Source organism: Etheostoma cragini, chromosome 15, assembly GCF_013103735.1.
Source record: "Etheostoma cragini isolate CJK2018 chromosome 15, CSU_Ecrag_1.0, whole genome shotgun sequence".
NCBI lineage: Eukaryota > Metazoa > Chordata > Actinopteri > Perciformes > Percidae > Etheostoma > Etheostoma cragini.
In genome coordinates, this window is record NC_048421.1 from 8,648,161 (window position 1) to 8,666,459 (window position 18,299).

An 18,299-nucleotide genomic window follows, 5' to 3' on the forward strand; every position below is an offset into this window, starting at 1 on the left:
GCTGGGGGTGCGGCCTTAACCAACTGCCACTTTGCTTGTTTGAAGGATTTGAAAGATTCCCGATCGGCCCATCATACCCAGGGCTCAATTAACACCTATTGCCATTTCTAGCCACCGGGGGACCATAGGCAGGCTGGGGGAACACATATTAATGTTAAAAAAGCTCATAAAGTGAAATGTTCATGCAATGGGGCCTTTAATGCCAATTTCTGTACTCACAGTTGCCTGCGACCGAGCATTATACTCAGCCTCCATCTTAGCCAGCCTTAGGTTGGTGTCTTCCAGCAGTTCCTGGATGTTCTCAGTGTGCTTCTTCTGCAACTCAAACTTCTCCTGCTCCACCTCTGTCACTGCAGCATGCAGCTGGAAGTGCACGGAATAACTATCAGCCACAGAACTTTTTCCCTGTATTTCCACAACTGCTTGCTTTATTTCTTTGATCATATTTTCTTTCATGAAATCTATTTCTTCAAGGATGTAACGTAATAGTTAATTAAGGGGAAGAAACAAAATCTATATGACTAAGTAGTTGTTTTTTCTACACTGAGAAACTTTGTTAGAGGAGTGGACATTTCATGAGGATCTTATTGAGCTCCAACAGATCAGTTAGCTCGAGCCATCAGAAGTGAGAACACAATTTACCCAGGGCAGAGACCATTCATTTTTCAGCAATAAAAAAAACCCCAAAAAAACAAACTTAAGCACAGCATGAAAAGAATAAAGATTTTTTTTCTAACAGTGCAACAGTGCAGGAGAGCCTGTCTGCTTCCAGGAAATTCTGCTAGTCTCATGCTATCAAACAGTCTTCCTCTGTCTCAGGGCTGCTTACAGGGGTTAGGCTGCAGAATATCCAAACCCTTCAACTTGTCCTCATACCTTCTTCTCCCACTCGTTTTTCATGGAGTCGGTGCTCTGATCCGACATCTTCTTCAACTCAGCAATCTGCTTCTCTTTGCTCTCGCAGATGACCTGGGATTCCCGCAGCACACTTTGAACTGTGGAAGAGCCCATACACAAACACACAAAGAGCTGTCAGGCCCTGCCTCAGGGTGTGCGCGTGCACGCGCACACACACACACAAAGGAAAAATCAATGTCAATAAATATATTGCTTCTATCAGATGGCCAGTAGTGCTTCTCTTTGCAAAGTTTATATGCTCATCAAATCCTATCAGAGACAGATGAAAGAACGGAGAGGCAAGGAGTGAGATGGGAACAGGGAAGAGGAAATTAAGCATGAAGAAAAAGGCACACCTAGTGCAATTCAAATTTACATTGAGCAGCAGCACAGCTGGAGAGCGTCACCCTACACCAGCGCCGTCTCTTGTAGAATTGTATCTTTTCAGGCCTTTTACACCGAGTGTTCAGAGACACTAGTATAAACATCCTTCCAGTTAACCCTGCAATCCTGTGACCTTTCACCTTTCTTCTCCAGCTTACGGATCATCTCCTCCGATTCCTTCTGCTTGGCCCGATAAATGCTCTTCATTTCCTCAATCTCGCCATTCTTTCGGTCCAGAATCTAGGAAAGGGAGAGGAAGACAGTTTTTGAAACATACTGGCGAATATTCAGCTTTTTTACAGCTGAGTAAAATGATGGCTAATATAATATAACTTGCTTACATTCTGAAGGTTCTTGTTAAAGTGCCTTGTCTGCCTGAAGCGTTTTACTTTCACCAGTAACTATTAAAGCTACAAACAGACACATTTTCCATGCAAAGTTTTGAATTTCTGCTCAAGATCCTCAGTCGCATTTCAATTTAAAAAGTACCAATTGTGAACCAAATATGAAAAGAAGGTAACACATCAACCCTGAATAGCATTGGAACATGCAACCACTCTTAAAGGTGTCTGACAACTAGTTGTCTGGAGAATTGTTTTTACATGTGTGTCCCTGCGTTGTCGGTTCATGTGCACACACACACACAAGGATGCATGCACACTAGTGAATTCTTGGAAATGGTTTTAGATTTTGATTGATCTAAAGATAGGTAACTCACCAAAAAACAGTGAGGTGCCAACAAGACAGGGAATAAGTAGTATGTAAACAAATGCAAACAATGCAGGATTCACAGCCTCAAGGATATACAAAATAATGAAAATATTTGACTGAAAATAATCCCCCACAGAAAAGAAAACCCACAGGGCAACTTAAAATTGAGTAGCAGGTCTATTCAAAAAGGCCCTAATAATGCTACATGTAAATAATTAATGTTTTCAATGATTTATTGTTTAAGAATTATTTACGTCAGCGATTTGCAAACACTGCAACAAAACAGCCCTTTATTCTCAATTGTGATCATTAAAAAAAAAAAAAACACAGATTTAAAATGTTAGTTAAAGGAAGATGAAACAGTTTGTACAAAATATTTACTGTATGACCTGACAGGACCTCTTCTTCTACATGCCTATCTAATCCTAGAAGGGCTCCAGGCTAACTGAGTAAAACGCCACCTGAGTGAACCACCTGTGCTGAGGTGTGATGAAGTAAATGCATCTGCTTGGTGCTGCCATCTGTGAGCAATTAGTTAAATAAGGCCACGGAGAGCTGGAGCTCCAGTATCAGTCTAGTACTCTCTATATTGAGAAAGAAGGTGTATATATATTGTATCTACTGCCTGTTATGGTAGAAGGTACTAGTACTACTAGAAGGTATTTTCTAACAGGTTGTAAACAAATTAAGAATATATATATATATATATATATATATATATATATATATATAAAATAATAAAAAAATATATTATATATACATACATACACACACATATGTATATATACACAAACAAACACATATATGTGTATAGACGTGTGGGTGTGTATGTATCTATATATTTATAAATAAATAAATAGTACTTCACATCCAATTAACATGACAGAACAAGAGAGACTGGTCCAACAACAGATGATGCTATGATTTTGTGTCTAAAATGGCAGAAAGTAAGAGTGGTTATTTTTCCGTCAAGAACCGTCCCAAAGCCCATAAGACTTTATCTTTCTAGCATTTTGTTCTATCCAAGTGCACTTAGTCGCCAAGCCTGTCATCCTCGCTGTGTGAATAGGACGGGGTAGATGAAAGGAGGATGGGGCGGATGGGGCAAAGTTCAACTAACATTTAGGGATCACTCAATGTTTTCCATTTTGCCGGGCCATTGAGATTGTTTTTTAGGAGTCCACCAAGCAAGGCGGTGACACAGTGTTAGGTCTAGCGAGAGTGCACTAGAAGGTGGGAAATGACAGCTTTTAGTAAGCCCATTTTAGGCTTTTATAAGACATCCTAATGTAGGGGGAATCCAGCTTGGCTGTCCATGACTTTAACCAATATCAACAGTGAATGGACTGAACACACCTACAAAATTTGAAGTTAGAACCTGAGTATCCCCCCTTTTATATACCGAGGAACTAATTCCACAACAAAAACACAAATATAAATTAATCAAAATGGTATTAAAAAAAATACAGTTTATTATTCACCATCTATTGTCTCCTGGTGTACACTGTGGTCTAGTGTTAAAGCTTTAGTGCATAACGTTTTTATATTAATGAACTTCCGTGACATTTAAATTATTGCCAAAAGAGTTGATACTAAGCTAATAAAGATCAGCTCCACAAAACTCTCTGTATTTCACCGTATGGTTATGTTTAGAAACTGGTGTCATCCAGCGACTTTTGCCTGCAGAAAATTGAGTCAAGAGTCCATCATTTTTTCTAATCCTCATTGTCCTCCTTGGCTAAAAGCAACTGTGTGGAGAAGGGGTGGGGGTGGCATGTTTAGATTAAGAACATAAAGATGTGCTTTTTCACCTAAATTTATTACATATTTTAGAACTGTACACAGTACTGATCCACAACCATTAGCATACGACATTTGGGCCTGTTCTGTTATTTATTTATATATATATATATATATATATATATATATATATATATATATATATATATATATATATATATATATATATATATGGCATATACATTATTCATAAGGAAACTAATTAAAACTAAACCTAGCTTGGCCACCTTCCATCAGGCTCGTCAGAGTGCACCTCTGAATCACTCCCCTTTGAAGCCATTAGCGGGACTACTGGGTAAAATTCTGAGGAAATTAAATCGGACATAACTCGCAATCAGTATGAAATTAAAGAGAGGGAGAGAGAGCGAGCTGTCATCCTGTCTCTTGTCAAACATAAAGAAGCAACGGGCACCTTAAAGTGGAGGAAAACTGAAGTGTTTGTTTCTTTTATTAAAAGCTTCTGTGGCACCAAAGGAAAGTCATACCAAGGACGTGACAGATCCCAGGTGCTGGATCCGCAGCCTAACTGATGGGCACTAAGTGTGAAATAAACCAGCTTTACCGTGATTTTCACCAGCTGACAAAGAGCTTTGAAAAGCTGATTATTTGTGGTGTGGGGCGATGAGAAGAGGAGCAGCTCATTCCTTTCCTTTTCATTAGCCACCAAAGGGAATCAAGAGTCAATTATTGGCATTGTAACGGAAGTTAACAGATCTGCCAGCCCAGTGTCAACAGGAGAAATGATAAACTTGTTCGAAACTCATTTTATGTGTTCATAATATATGTGGAATTAAGAGGATTCTACAACCAACTTGTTATAAATTGGAAATTCGACCACAACTGGTTCAGTTTTCACTTAAAACTGAGTTCTTTCATGCCAATGGCAAACAAAAACAAGCATTAGAAAAGCAGCCATGGTCAGACTACGCCCTTCTCTCGTGGACTGACTGGGCAGCTTACTCCAGAAGAAAAGTGTTTGCAAAGACACAGTCAAACTACCAATTCAATGTTGGGTCATGCACAAAGAATACAGCATATAGCACTATAGGACCTTGGTTGTGCGTTATACATCATCTGTGGTAGACTAATTGAATCCATATAAGTCTAGATCTGATGGTTTTCCTTTAGATTTACACGCATTCATGATTGTAAGAGATAACAGAATTGATTATGATTTGACACTAAATAGTTTAGTTTTATTCTAGAAAACTGCAACCATTTGAAGTCCTCAAATTAGTGACATTAGTACATTTTCTCATATGCTAGAAAAAAGAGCCAGAAATGACAGCATATTGTGTTGGTTAAATTCTGGTGATAGAATGAGTGTTTACAACCTTTTAGTTTTGATTCTTACTTTCTCAACATCTGCATCGTGTCTCTGCTGCATCTTCAGTTTCTCCTCCTGGTGCTTAGACTCCAGAACTTTGATCTTCATATCAGTCTGGAAACACATAGAAGACCAAAGGTCATAAATGTAAAACAATGGCTTTCTCGAGCACATTAGACTCTCTAGTCTTGGTTTGTTTGTCTACCTATGAAATAAAGTTGGAAAGATATATTAAAAAGATATCTGCTTGAGGGCTAAAATATAAGTTATTACCAGACAGCACAAGTAACAAGTTTTATTCTCTGGACACATTGAGATCTTTGTCCTAACTTTTGTTAGACACATGCCTTAGGGGGGAAAAAAACGTGTAGAGTGACAGGATAACAGATATAAATCTGAATAAAAGAAGATACAGTGTGTCCTGTCTTGCACACAAAGGCAGCTGATGATGAAATAAACCATATTACAATTTAAAATCATTTGTCTGTGTGCAGAGCTTCAAAAAACAGTGTGAAGCAAAGATGCACTCAACTGTGTGCGTTATATCATATATATATATACATTTATATATATACATATATATACATATATATATATATATATATATATATATATATATATATATATATATATATATATATATATACATATATATATACATATACATATATATATACATATATATATATATATTTTTTTTTTTTTTTTTAAATGTATGAGTGTAATGTTATGTCAAAGATTAATGATATGCCATGCTACAGTTCTCAAATCTGTAAAGATAACCCCCTTTTTATTTTACATGAAAACATGTTCCTTCTCAGGAATACCCTCAGTGAAAGTTAATTTGTTTTTGCCCTGTTAATGGTAAGGCTCTGTATATAATTGAAAATTTATAAACAGCATTACAGCCTCACAGGGCTGTTGTGTCTGTCTTCAGTCAAGTTCTTAACTATCTGTTAGTCACAGGATTTCTTAGAAAAATTGCCAGTTGTGATGATTTTTTTTAGTAATAACAAATGACTAATCTGACAAATCACCATTAATGATTTTGTATAAAAACACCATAGGAGAATAGGTCATTAGGGTTTTTATTGACAAAGCCGTATAGCTTGAGTAGACGTGAGCACCACTGTATTTATATACTGTATACTACATTATATATGACATAATATAGATATTGCATTTATATTACTATATTTTGCAATCCAACTTTTTTTAATTGTAATTTTTGATTATCATTTCTTTTTTGAAAAAGAGCAGTTGCTTATTAAAATAATTTGTTTCTTCAACATTTTCTAACAACTCTTCCTAGTTCAATTACCACACACTACACACACAATGTCTCCGCAGACATACACACAACACATGACAAGCTTTGACAGAAAGATGACTGGCCATTCACTTTGATGTCACTCATGCTTAATCACTGTCTGTTCTGGTTTCTTAATCAACCCTAGAGCAGGGTGACAATGTTCTTCCTCTAAAAATGTGTTGTTGTGTGTGTGAACCTCCCGAGGCTAGCTCTGTTTTTTTCCTAGACATTAAAACAATTAAGAACATTCCCACGACATTGCTTGGCACAATCAAACCACATTAGACCTTCTCTTTGTGGCTGTGATGATGGCTTGAATAAAAATATGATTCAATTACAGTATGGGTAAGTGTATAAATATTGATGCAATACAATACAGAACACTGGATGTTAGAGAACAAATACGTATCCCTGCGTCGGGGCTAAAATGGTGGAATCTATAAATCCCAAAGTTTAGATTTTGTTCCAGATGTCAGCGCTTTACTTTGGATGATCGTTCTGAGTAAAAAAAAGCGCAGCTAAGCGCATCAAATTGCCTTCCTAATGCCTCTACTTATTATTGCATACATATACTGTAACCTTGACAACGTTCTGTTCTCTCTTTGTACTGTGCCTTTCGTCTTGATTTACCACCATTTATTGTACAATTTTGAGGACCACAGGAGACCTTTCAGAGTAGAAAGGGAAAAGCAAAAGAAAGTGAAAGAAAGAGATGGCAGTGATAGAAAAGCAGAGGAGTAAGTGGAGACCTGATTCTGCCGGCGCCCCCCAAAAAAAACAAAAAACAAAACACGTGGGGTGTCACTTTCTCATCCTCTCTTCAAATGCTCTTTGGAGAAAGTTTGTCAAACCAGATCAGGGGCGTTTGAAACTTGTTTATAAAGTCGTCAGTGAAGGAAGGAGGAGGAAGAATGTCGTACACCTAAGGCGTCTGTGATGCCTTCAATCAGCCCGACTGGGTGGTACGGCTTTTTTCTCTCTTCTCTTCTTCAGAGATGTAGCGAGCGCTGTAAGATGCCATGTTTTTTTGACACTTCGCTCTTGAAAGGATGAGAGGGTAGGAGGAAATAGGAAGGGGGGGGGGGCACGAGCGGTGGTGGGGGTATATGAGAGAAGGCATGCGAGGAGAAGACGGAAACAGTTGCTATTTTTGCTCTCAAATCCGGCGCGGGGGTCAAGGCCTTCTCCCTCAGAAGGATGTGTTCACAAATCGTCTGCTAACTGTTTGGGCTTCACAAAGCAAGGTTGCGTTTTTGCATCTCCTCCTTGCTTGAGATGTACAATGTCCTCGTGCGTCTTTCATCCTCAGTAAACACAGATGCTCAAGGATAGTTGGTATGCAGCATTCTGCTATCTACTGAGGAGCAGCTACTGGAGATGTCACTTCCACAAGAAGTTAAGTCTATCCAGATAGGTGACAAGAAAACCTCTGGCTCTCTGACATGTGAGAACCTTATAGTTTTAGAGACAGTTAGTTCCAGACACAGAGTAAGCAAACAGATTATTATTATTAGTGACTTTATCGTTATGGAACCATGTTGGTCCCTCATGTCTCTCAGCCTGAAGCAGTCTGGTCTCCTTTAAACTGGCTCACTAGCTCGCACCTCTTTGTGGTCAGATAAGAAAAACTATGGCCCTCTAAATCACAGGCTGTAAACTCAAACTCCATCCCAGAGGATCCTTAGATTACAGAGACTGCATCATTATGGCAACAGAGAGCAATGGAATGGTCAGGGGCTTGTGACCATGAGAGTGTGACTGCTTGACACAAATACACTCATCTAACGCGCTGTGCCTACTCCAACAATTCCTCAGGTCAAGTACCAAGGGGTTAGTTTAAAGACAGCATGCACACTCACTTCAAACTCAATTCATTGGTAACCATTTAATTGAATTTCCAAACAAAGACCCGGCCCTCATAATGCTGAGCACTTCTAGGATGTGCTAAAGGATTAGCAGGACTCCGTTGCTTTGCCAGACATTTTCTACAACTCACCCATAAGAAAACACACTGTATAAGCTAAATGACTCAAAGCAACGTCTGATGGCGGGTGAAGTTTCTCAGCTTGGACTCACTGTTCCATTCTTAAAAGAGCAGTCAGCACCCGTATCAATGCAGTTGGTAGCTTAGCTGGAGGAGGAGTTTGGAGAGAAAGCTGAGATTTTCGTTAAGCTGCCGCCAGCTTAATGACAGGTGGCGTGTATAACACTTTAAACCTGGGTAAATTTTCAACTAGGCTTTTGGGATAAAAGGGAAGTGATGTCACTGTGATTTAATAGACTGGGCCTGTACAGCCATGTAATGGCAGAGTTGGACAAGGCTTAACTGGTTCTGCAGGAAAGCTTATGTCGTTGTTTAGGATCATACAGTTATTGTGGGATTGGTGATTGAGTGACTGAGTGAAAATACTGTGTGTGGGTGTGTGTTTGTGACCACAAATGTATCCTTTGTGGTTCCAAGTTCCTTAAATCAACCTAACACTCTTTAAACCGCTGATGGGGGTGCAAGACACATCGTCAGTAGGGGCATCTTAATAAAAAAAAGCTAAAAGAAAAAGGGTTTTGACAAAAGCATGTCATAAACCCTCGATCTCTCATGATTCCTCTTTCACATGACAGAGCGTATAGTCAAAGGGGAGTACTCCGGCCCTCATAATGGGAATCAGGGATACATAGGGGCAATGTATAGAGTTCAAGAGAAGGTTCTGCATGTGGCTAATGGGAATGCCATGTCAAATATTGAACAACTTGAAATTTGAAAAACCGATTATTCTTAGATTAAAAGTTAAGGGATCACCACTGTGATTTACTGACAATTTATCCACAGGGAGACATGCATGCATGCAGCAAATCTTATGGCAATCCATCCAACAGGTTCTAAGATATTTAGCTAAACAATACAATTGCCAATCTCATGGTGGCGAAAGAGGAAGAAGTCAAAGGATTAACAAAAACAGTACGATGCGTTGTCTGGGAATCATGTCTGTACCAATTTATTTTGACAATCCGTCCAGTTAATGAGATATTTTGCAGCATAAGTGAAAACTTTGATCTGCTGGTGACGCTAAAATGAAATAAATCAATACGATTCATCCTCTGGGAACATTGAATGTCTGTACACAACTTCATGGCAATCAATCCAGTAGATAAGATAATCCTGAGATAATGGCCATCAGTAGCAACATGCCACTAACACAGCGAAAAAAGCACAACAGTCTGTTGGCAGTGACTTCCAGAAGCCTTGGAGAAATAGAGGGTAAGGCCACAACACACACAATATATCTTTTAATAGTCTCTTTTAGAATGCATTTTCATACATTCTACTATTTCCTCATGTATTCCCTACAGCTTATTTTCATTCTATTAAAAAAAGTCACCTTTATATGACAGAAAAAAACAGAAACATAATATATTGGCTACAGTATGCAAACAACACAAACCTAAGCACCGTGGGGAAAAATCCCTAGCTCAACACCATTTACTCTCATTTCCCACTGTGTCCCTCCAAGTGTTTCTCTGTGAATTTGAACTGGTTTCCATATTGAGACTGCATTCTGGCCTCAGTGGAAAGGACATGCCTGTTCAGTTTCCTACAGCTTCTCTTATAAAACATTATGCTCTTATTAAAGACCACCAACAAACTGAATCTGAATGGTACTTTTTCCATTATACTTACTACCTGCGTACACAAGGGGGACAACATATTCTTAATTCTCAAATGTAAAAAAAAAAAAATACCATCACCTACAGCCACAAAAATGACCATTCAACAACAACATACAAGCCTCTGATTAACTGATTATTAGGCAAGGCAAGGCATTGAATTATTGCATATGTATATTTAACAGGTAACTCTGTGTATCAAAGTAAAGTGTGTGGAGGATTAATATGGTCTTCTGAGATGTGAAGCATTTATATGCCCACCAAACACAGCTGCATGTAGCCAGTCAGCCAGTCTGAGGAAGGATCAAAAAGCATTGGACTATGCTTTAATGTCTTTGTATTGGTGATAGATGTTGCTACATTCAATATCAACCCATGGTACTGATTGGGCGGATGTGTATGGGGAAGTGTGTGCGTCCACGCATGTGAATTACAAACAGATCTTTGTTACGACAGATCAATACCAAAGACCATTATTGTCGATCACGTCTCACATCCTTATCCTTTCTCTCTGCCCTCTCCTGGTGAAGCCAATCTAACTGAGTGGAGCACTTTCCCTAAGCAGACATGAAAAGCCACGGCTATTACAGCCAAGTCATGTTTAGTATTATATTTAACAGTGCGGGCAAAGGCCGACGGTGGGGAGGGGCAGAGGGGACTTCAAAGCATGCCTTCAGAATGGGATTTTCAGCTTAAATCCACATAAGAAAAAAATTGTCATCACTGGGAGCCAGCATTATTTTTGTCTTCTAAGAGGAAAGCTCACCTCGGCCATTGCAACAATACAAACTATGCACAAAGATGTATGTACATGGCTATGGGGGCCATAAAGCAGTCAGGGGAGCTTTAGCTTTTGTAAGAGTTCAACACTTGCGTCTATACAAATACTGTGAGCATACTGAACAGTAAGCACTGTAGCAAGGGATTAGGCTTACTGGAATGGACATGAAGGGCAGTATCTAAAATATTAAATACTGCCTTTTAATATCCAAAGAGAAGGATTGAAATAATTCTGATTTTTATCACAACTCTCAGGTACTGTTGGACTATACTAAAGGCTCTTCCTGTGGTGTATACCTCCTTGCCCTGTAGAAGGTGCGGGCCCTGATCATCGGCATGGGTGTTGTTCCTCCCAAAGCTTGATTTGAAAATCTAAAGAGATAAAGAGGAGCAAGATTACGTGATGAGGTGACTGAGGAGTTCACAGAGAGAACGTTTGTTTATAGAACAATTTTTTAAAAAACACAAAAGACCCCTTGACAACTTACCGGAGACAATGGGATGGGGTTTTGTCGCAAATACCTGGGGTTTTCAATCTGAAAAAGTAAATAGAAAAACTTTAACCTCTCTTTTCTTTCTTCTTCTCCAAACAAAGCTTACCACTACACCAATCTAACCGCCACCCTCAGTTTGTCATAAACAATGCGGGAAACACATCAAAAGCTCTGTGCTGTGGCTAGAGTCTCTCCCGTCAACTCTTGTCAGTTTAGAAAGACAGAATGCGTCAGGCTACTTCAAGGCATTGTGTGTGTGGCCGGCTCCGTTTCCGCTCTCAGTCCCTCTTTGCTGTCCTAACACAGCCCTTTTGTCAACACTCAGGACCACTAATCTGTAAGCTATCCCTGGTCCGTTTACCATCACATAGAGACATGTGTATATATCCTTGCCAAACACTGACAGGGCGTGTCCTTTGATTATAATAGGAATAATAGGGTCACAGTCCAAATGACTCTGCAGCAGTATAATAATGCATCTCACTAACTGTGACACAAACTGCAAAAAACACTGTGTTGACGAACTGCTATTTTCCTTCCCACTCATGACCTCATTATTTTCCTGTGAACTCACACCATCGTACCATTCCATAGTGTGTCTCTCTCATGCACTTAGGCTGTCTATAGAGGTTGCTACAGTAACTAACAGCAAGTTCACAGCCTTTTAAAGCAGTGGAGCTGACTTTGGAGATGACAGCAATGACGCCCTGTAAACAGTTCTGTTGCAAATCTCTTCAACATGGGGATGAAGGAGGAGAACAAGGAGGAAGAAGAGGGGACTCTGATTGGTAAAACAAATTAAGAAAAAGGATTTAATGCACAACTCTGATGGAGTAGATCCAGAATGAAAGGAAGATGAGACAACAGAACCTGAAAGAGCCTCAAAGCTTGGGACTAAAATAGTTTGTCAAGTATTGTACAAGGCTAAAGTCACAGTCTGTTGCTTCAGGGTGAGCCAGTAAAAGGAAATAGATAAAAGCAGCTTTGCATTTTGACTTGGTGAGTCTTGATGCAGGTAAAACAGGTCAGACATTTTGTTAGCTGATGTTCTGTAAACTCTCAACAAAAGGAGACATCCAGCTTAACTACAATCACATTTGCTGTAAACTGTAATACATGCACACAGAGAAACACATGCACAAGTGTAACCTGTAGTCTCCATAGAGCAGCATCAATGGTGGGTGCCATGATGTGTGATGAACTGCTACTTATATTTGGCACTGGCTTAAAAGAATTATCCATATTTACCAAATGATGAATCAATCAATATCCTTCTAAGCTAGAGCCTAGGCTGAAAACAAGAATGGGATTTCTTTTTATAACCACAGACAGCCAGTCATCAGATTTGATTGAGCATGGCCCACAGGGCAAGGAAGACATGTAGACTAAATGCTGTGGTGTAATGCTGGCACAGTGGGATACTAAACTTGGATATGGTGCACACGTATGCCTATCCACAATCTTATTCTGCGTGCCCACACACATGCTCCAGTGTGCTCATGTTTGTCCAGCCTCACAGCTGGCACAGCGTCCTGTGTCATTGGAAGCTGACATGGATGGATGGACCGACACAAAAGAGGAACAACACTCCACAACACAAGGCCTTACACTCCAGCCAAACAAACACTCGGTGATTGATAGCTTCCTAGTTTAAGACTAGCATTGAGCAAACCGTCAGCACACCCATCTAACCACAGGCAACAGGACCGCCAAGTGGTAGGGAATACCATGGAATTCTCCATAACAAAATAGGCCAGGTTTTTTACGCAATTTTCTCTTTGAATGCCTTTTTTCCTCTACATAATGGGTCAGTGTATGCTGCACTTCAATGCCTGTAACACTCAACTCCGATTAGATAATAACTCTATCTAAGACTAAGAAGAAGAAACTCCTATCCAAGTCTGAAACAATCTGCTGTCTACTGTCCAATAAAGCCACCATGCTGACTCCACAGACTTTATTACATTAGAGGTGAAATGAACAAACTCATATGGACTGTTTCAGAACATCTAAAGCAAGGCTAAAGATGGTCTAGAGAGATAGATAGATGACGCTCGGATGTGCTGAAATTTCGTAGGAGCTGGGTGCTTTGAAGCATTGCATCTATAAAACTTCTTTAAAGAAGAAGACATACTTTATTAATCCCTGAGGGAAAATGCAATTTGAAAGAGTGTTTCTCTGTGTGTGTGTGTGTGTGTGTGTGTGTGTGTGTGTGTGTGTGTGTGTGTGTGTGTGTGTGTAGGAGCATCTGGTGATTTAAAAGATGGAGGCTTGGGGGAGAGTTGCCAATCAATGCATCTTATCAGCGTCTCAACACAGACAAGTGCAGAGCGGGGCAGTACACGGTTTCGCGTCTGCTGATAGATACCGAAGATTACCTCGCTATTGAAAGAGAGAGGAAGAGTTACATGGAAAGATGTGGAGAAAGGTAGATGGACACACAGACAGAGGGAGAAAGTGCCAGAGAGACTGAAAGAAGAGATTGTAGAACAGACAGAAACAGATAGAGAAAGAAAAGAAAAAAACAAAAAAGAGACGCTGTTCTGTAGAAAACGTCACTGTGTGAGTAATATGGGAGAGAGGACTGAAGCCACGGGAAGAAAAAAAAGAGACTCTGGGTCATGCAGGTGAGGAGATAGGAATAAATAAAGGAATAAAAGACATGAGGGCAGAGTGCTTATCAAGCCCTGGCCTGGTGCACTCCAGACAGAGCAGATAAGAGAGGCAAAAACATCTTCAAATGCTCAGTTTACACAACCCTTCTCCCACTACTCATCCCACCCTCACGTCCTACAATAGCAATGAGCTGCCTAAGGAAGTGGCTTCAAGAGGACATAGGTGAAAGGGCTTTTACACCCTTTTGTTTAAGCAGTGTGTAGGCAATACAGCTCAGCATCATTGCCCTGTTGATTTAGGTGTACTTGTGAGCTTCAGATTCACTGTCACTGTGAATAAGCTGCAGCATAATTACAGCTGCATATAACCATGAAGCTCAAGGCATGCCCCTGGACTCACCCCCAGGTTCCAGCTGTTGAGACAAGCCTCCAGGTCACTGTCATCGGGAGACATATCTGCCTTCAGCCCCATATCCCCCTGAGGAGAAAAGACGGTGAGTGTAAAAGTGTGTAAACGGCAAAAACAGGAGAAACAACATGGAAATGGTTATAAATTAGGGGGAATTTAAATAATTTCATTGGCAGTTTGGCCTGAGGAAGCAAACACCAGACAGTAATGGAGGTTATCATTTTGACACAATTTTATTTCTCTCTTGGCAAAAACGAAAGGGTTCTTTAAAAGCTTAAAGATATACAGTACAGCACTGTGTTCTCCTCCCACATGAACAGCTTTCTACTCCTCGTTATCTCCATCTCTCCACCCTTTGCTCCCTCACTCTCCGCCCTCTCACATACAGCACTCCAGATGTTTGGCAATTCCATTTCTCGTCATGGAGAAAATTCAACAAAAGGGGAATAGACTGCCTGTCATCCTTGTTTCCAACAGCCTTTTGTTACAACGGGCCTCCGGATTTGTTTTATACACTATAATTTTAATGCTTCCAGGGGTTCTGTGGATACAAGATCAGTTTACTCAAGTCGAGGTTAGGCACCAAGGTTGAAATGGTGGAAATATCCAATAAAGTTAAGAGAGCGATAGGAAAAGGAGAGATTTAGTTGAATTTGATTAGGATCTGGTGGAGTGTGGACCTTGGGTGTACCTCAGCGGAATGAATAGCTCAGGATTAAATGTCCCTTCTGATTAAAAAGGCATTAAGGTCCCAGAAACTCACCCTCAAACAAAGTAAACATTTCATTTCAATATCTAGGAATGCTGGGTATGCGGGTCAGAAATTCAACACATTGTCTTAAACACTGATAAGTATGAATGGCCTCAAATGGTTTTGGCCACATATGTACTCACAGTTGTGCCAATGAACTGTACATTGGCTTTCACCATGAACGTTTACAGTAACTTCCTGATGGTTTGATGACACATTAAAGGCCCTGAAAATATATTTCACGAAACCGCTTCTTACTATGAGAGCGGTCCTGCATGAACAGAATTTTCTGCCAAAGTTAGAACAGATTTTATGAATTTACATGCAGATTCCGATTTGTGGTTTGCTCTTTCGCTGGTTTGAAGAGTTTTGATCATTTTGATTGAGGCAATAAAATTGTTCTGAGTTGTATTTATGAGAAGGTACAACTTTATTAGGTACACCCAGCTAAAACTAGTACAGTCTAACACATCAGCCCTGCAATAAATCCTACTTACATGAACGTTATAATGTCTGGTTTTAAGAGAACCATTTCAAAAGCTGTAGTTTCTTAAAACTGTTAAACTGTTAAAGCGCTAAGATGTTAAATTGGGTTCGGTTATACTAAGATGTACTGTATGTTCAATATTTTGTCCACCCCACCTATATGAAAGAAGTTAGAGAAAATAACAAAAACACCTCTCAGTATAACACATTATAATCCAACAGCACCAAAAATTACTTCCTCCAAAATGACAATAAATTTTTAATTAGCTTCGTTCTCACACAGTTTCAGCAAAAACTGAACATTAGAGAGCTCAACAGTGTAGTTCTGAAAGTGAAAATACAATTTTTTTTTGCAATGGATTTGGATTATTAGCCATACCGCCCAAGCTAGACTTTAGTGTTTCACAGTCTCGTAGTGGTTAGCACTACGAGACTGTGAAACACTAAAGTCTACTATCATTTAGGTGCACAGTCTTGCACCTTTGCTGTTTTCAAATGTTTTTTTTTACCGGATCAAATGTTTTATGGTCCCGAGTCATCTCGTAGTTGGTTGGCTTGGTTACAGGCTTAAAACTCTTTATATAAACATTTTCTGAAACACCATTGGAGCAATTGAATGGGGAAAATCCCTTCTGGGACTGGAGCAGTCTAAAAAGTGGTGGCCACTGTTTGATAGCCCTAAACCCTTCATGTGGGGAATGGGTTCAGGAATTTCCAATTTGGTCCACATTAAAGAAAGCGAAACATTGTGGCTACTTTTTGTATTTGCATCAGAGGTGTGGCTGACATTTTTAAATATGGTGATGGACTAACCCTCCTGGCATCATGTCTGGGAGACTGTTTCAATGGACTGGAGGACACAGGTCGTGATGGGGTCTTTTCATCATACAGCTTTCTCCTGGAAGAGAAGAGCGAGAAACAAAAAGGAAAGTGTGAGAGGTTACTCTACAGTGCAGTATGTTTGTGTGCTGGGCATGTCTCTGAAGTCAGCTTTGGTCTCTCTGTTTGCATATGAATGTACTTGCATAGGCAGCATGTCTCGCTATTTACACGGATGAACATCTGGCATTGGTTGCATGGTTTGTGGTCTGCATTTTATCCCATCTGAACAATAAACGTCTCTGCTATACATGACTTTGTTTCCATGGACAGCCCACAGGGCACCAGTCAATGGCTTTTGCAATCCTTTTATAATCGTACACCTCAATCATTGTCTCTTATTGTATCCAGCATGGTTAATTCAGGGACCTTAACGGGGAAACTGCTTTTATTTATTGGCACACAAACGAACACACTTCTCATTCTTACTACACTATCTCTGTTGCACACACAGACAGAACACACGCATTACTGAGCTCACAAGCTCATTAAGCGCAGGCACATGAGGCACTAATGACCCACTAATGCTAATTGAATGAAGATGTGAAAGGAGATGGGGAGATGTAGGACAACAATGAAGAAGAAGAAAATCGCTGTCATCTAATAGAGACATCAAATTGTGTTATAGAGGGCACTGTTTCATAATTACAATTTAAGGCCTATGGGCGCTCTTTTTCTCCTATGCAATTCTTTTTAGCATTCCTGGGGTTCAGGATTTTGAACCTCATTTGTCACAGGCAGTGTAATCTCATGAGGAAATCACCTGAGATGTCTCTGAAAAGACTGCTGAATATAGAACAGCAGGGAAGCAAAGTTGCCTTTGAAAATAGTATCTTATTCCTCAAATCCCCTAACTTAGTACACGCATTCAACACCAATGCAATATTAATAATTCTTACATCTGTTTGCTGACTGAATACATGTTATCATATGTAATATTATTTTACTATGATAAATTGATTGACTGATTACAGTTTATATTAGTATTTTACCTAGTAGCTATTCTACAGCTGTGACGAAGGACAACCTCTGCAGGCAGGTAAAACTGATGGCTGGAAAATCTGCCAATCAGGAGCGCCACTGCACTCTGCTGCTCGCCGAAGAAGACAGCTTAAGTTTCAGTTTCGGGAAAAGTTTGGAAGAGAGTTGGCCTCCAAAGACAGATGTATATAAATAGATAAAATAATACAGTGTTGCTGTACTTATCTCCAAGTTCCTAGATTGTGTGCGTGCAACTACCAGTATGTAATTCTGATGTTTGTTATTTGTTTCTTACCTCATAATAATGTTGCACTGTGTTTATTGCACTGCAATAATGTTGCGGCACGTTGCTGATCTTTTGTTATGGCGGAGCCTCGTACAGCCTGTGTGTTTGTTTAGAACTCTGCATATAAAGGGAGGTGTTGCTTTGCAAGCCTTACATTCTCTACTGAAATATTTAAGTTCTTGCACAATGTGTAACGTTTGTGTTAAGGACTTCTGCAGTTCCTAATTACGTGTTAAGCTGAATTCAGCATGATGTGTATTGTTGCAGTTAATGTGCAGCAAATTAAACTTTGAAAGGATATAGTTTACTAATGCATTGCTAAGTTTGAATTTGCTGAGTAATAAGCCTTTATTATGACATAATTTAACATCTTGATTGTCTTTGTTTATTATACCTGCTAGGCATGTACTCATTATTTGAACTTTATATAATCTACATTTTACTGATGTTGCCTGTATCTCTGTTTCAGAACCACCCACCACGCACACACACACACACACACACACACACACACACACACACAC

The 18,299-nt window shown here is 39.7% G+C and overlaps 1 protein-coding gene across 5 annotated transcripts in view; it reads right to left on the reverse strand.

Annotated features, from left to right (window-relative positions):
- Nucleotides 1-18,299, reverse strand: part of cep112 (centrosomal protein 112) — a 98,587-nt gene that overhangs the window by 70,174 nt on the left and 10,114 nt on the right. Inside the window, exons 5-12 of one of the 5 annotated variants that reach the window (XM_034893974.1) lie at nt 16,443-16,527; nt 14,384-14,461; nt 11,363-11,410; nt 11,172-11,246; nt 5,147-5,233; nt 1,422-1,521; nt 877-995; nt 220-363 (exon numbers count right to left, since the gene is read on the reverse strand). In XM_034893974.1, coding sequence (XP_034749865.1) covers nt 220-363; nt 877-995; nt 1,422-1,521; nt 5,147-5,233; nt 11,172-11,246; nt 11,363-11,410; nt 14,384-14,461; nt 16,443-16,527 — 736 coding nt within the window. Of the gene's footprint in view, nt 1-219; nt 364-876; nt 996-1,421; nt 1,522-5,146; nt 5,234-11,159; nt 11,247-11,362; nt 11,411-14,383; nt 14,462-16,442; nt 16,528-18,299 lie in introns of all 5 variants that reach the window. The other 4 variants (XM_034893973.1, XM_034893976.1, XM_034893975.1 and 1 more) reach the window with 4 other exon arrangements.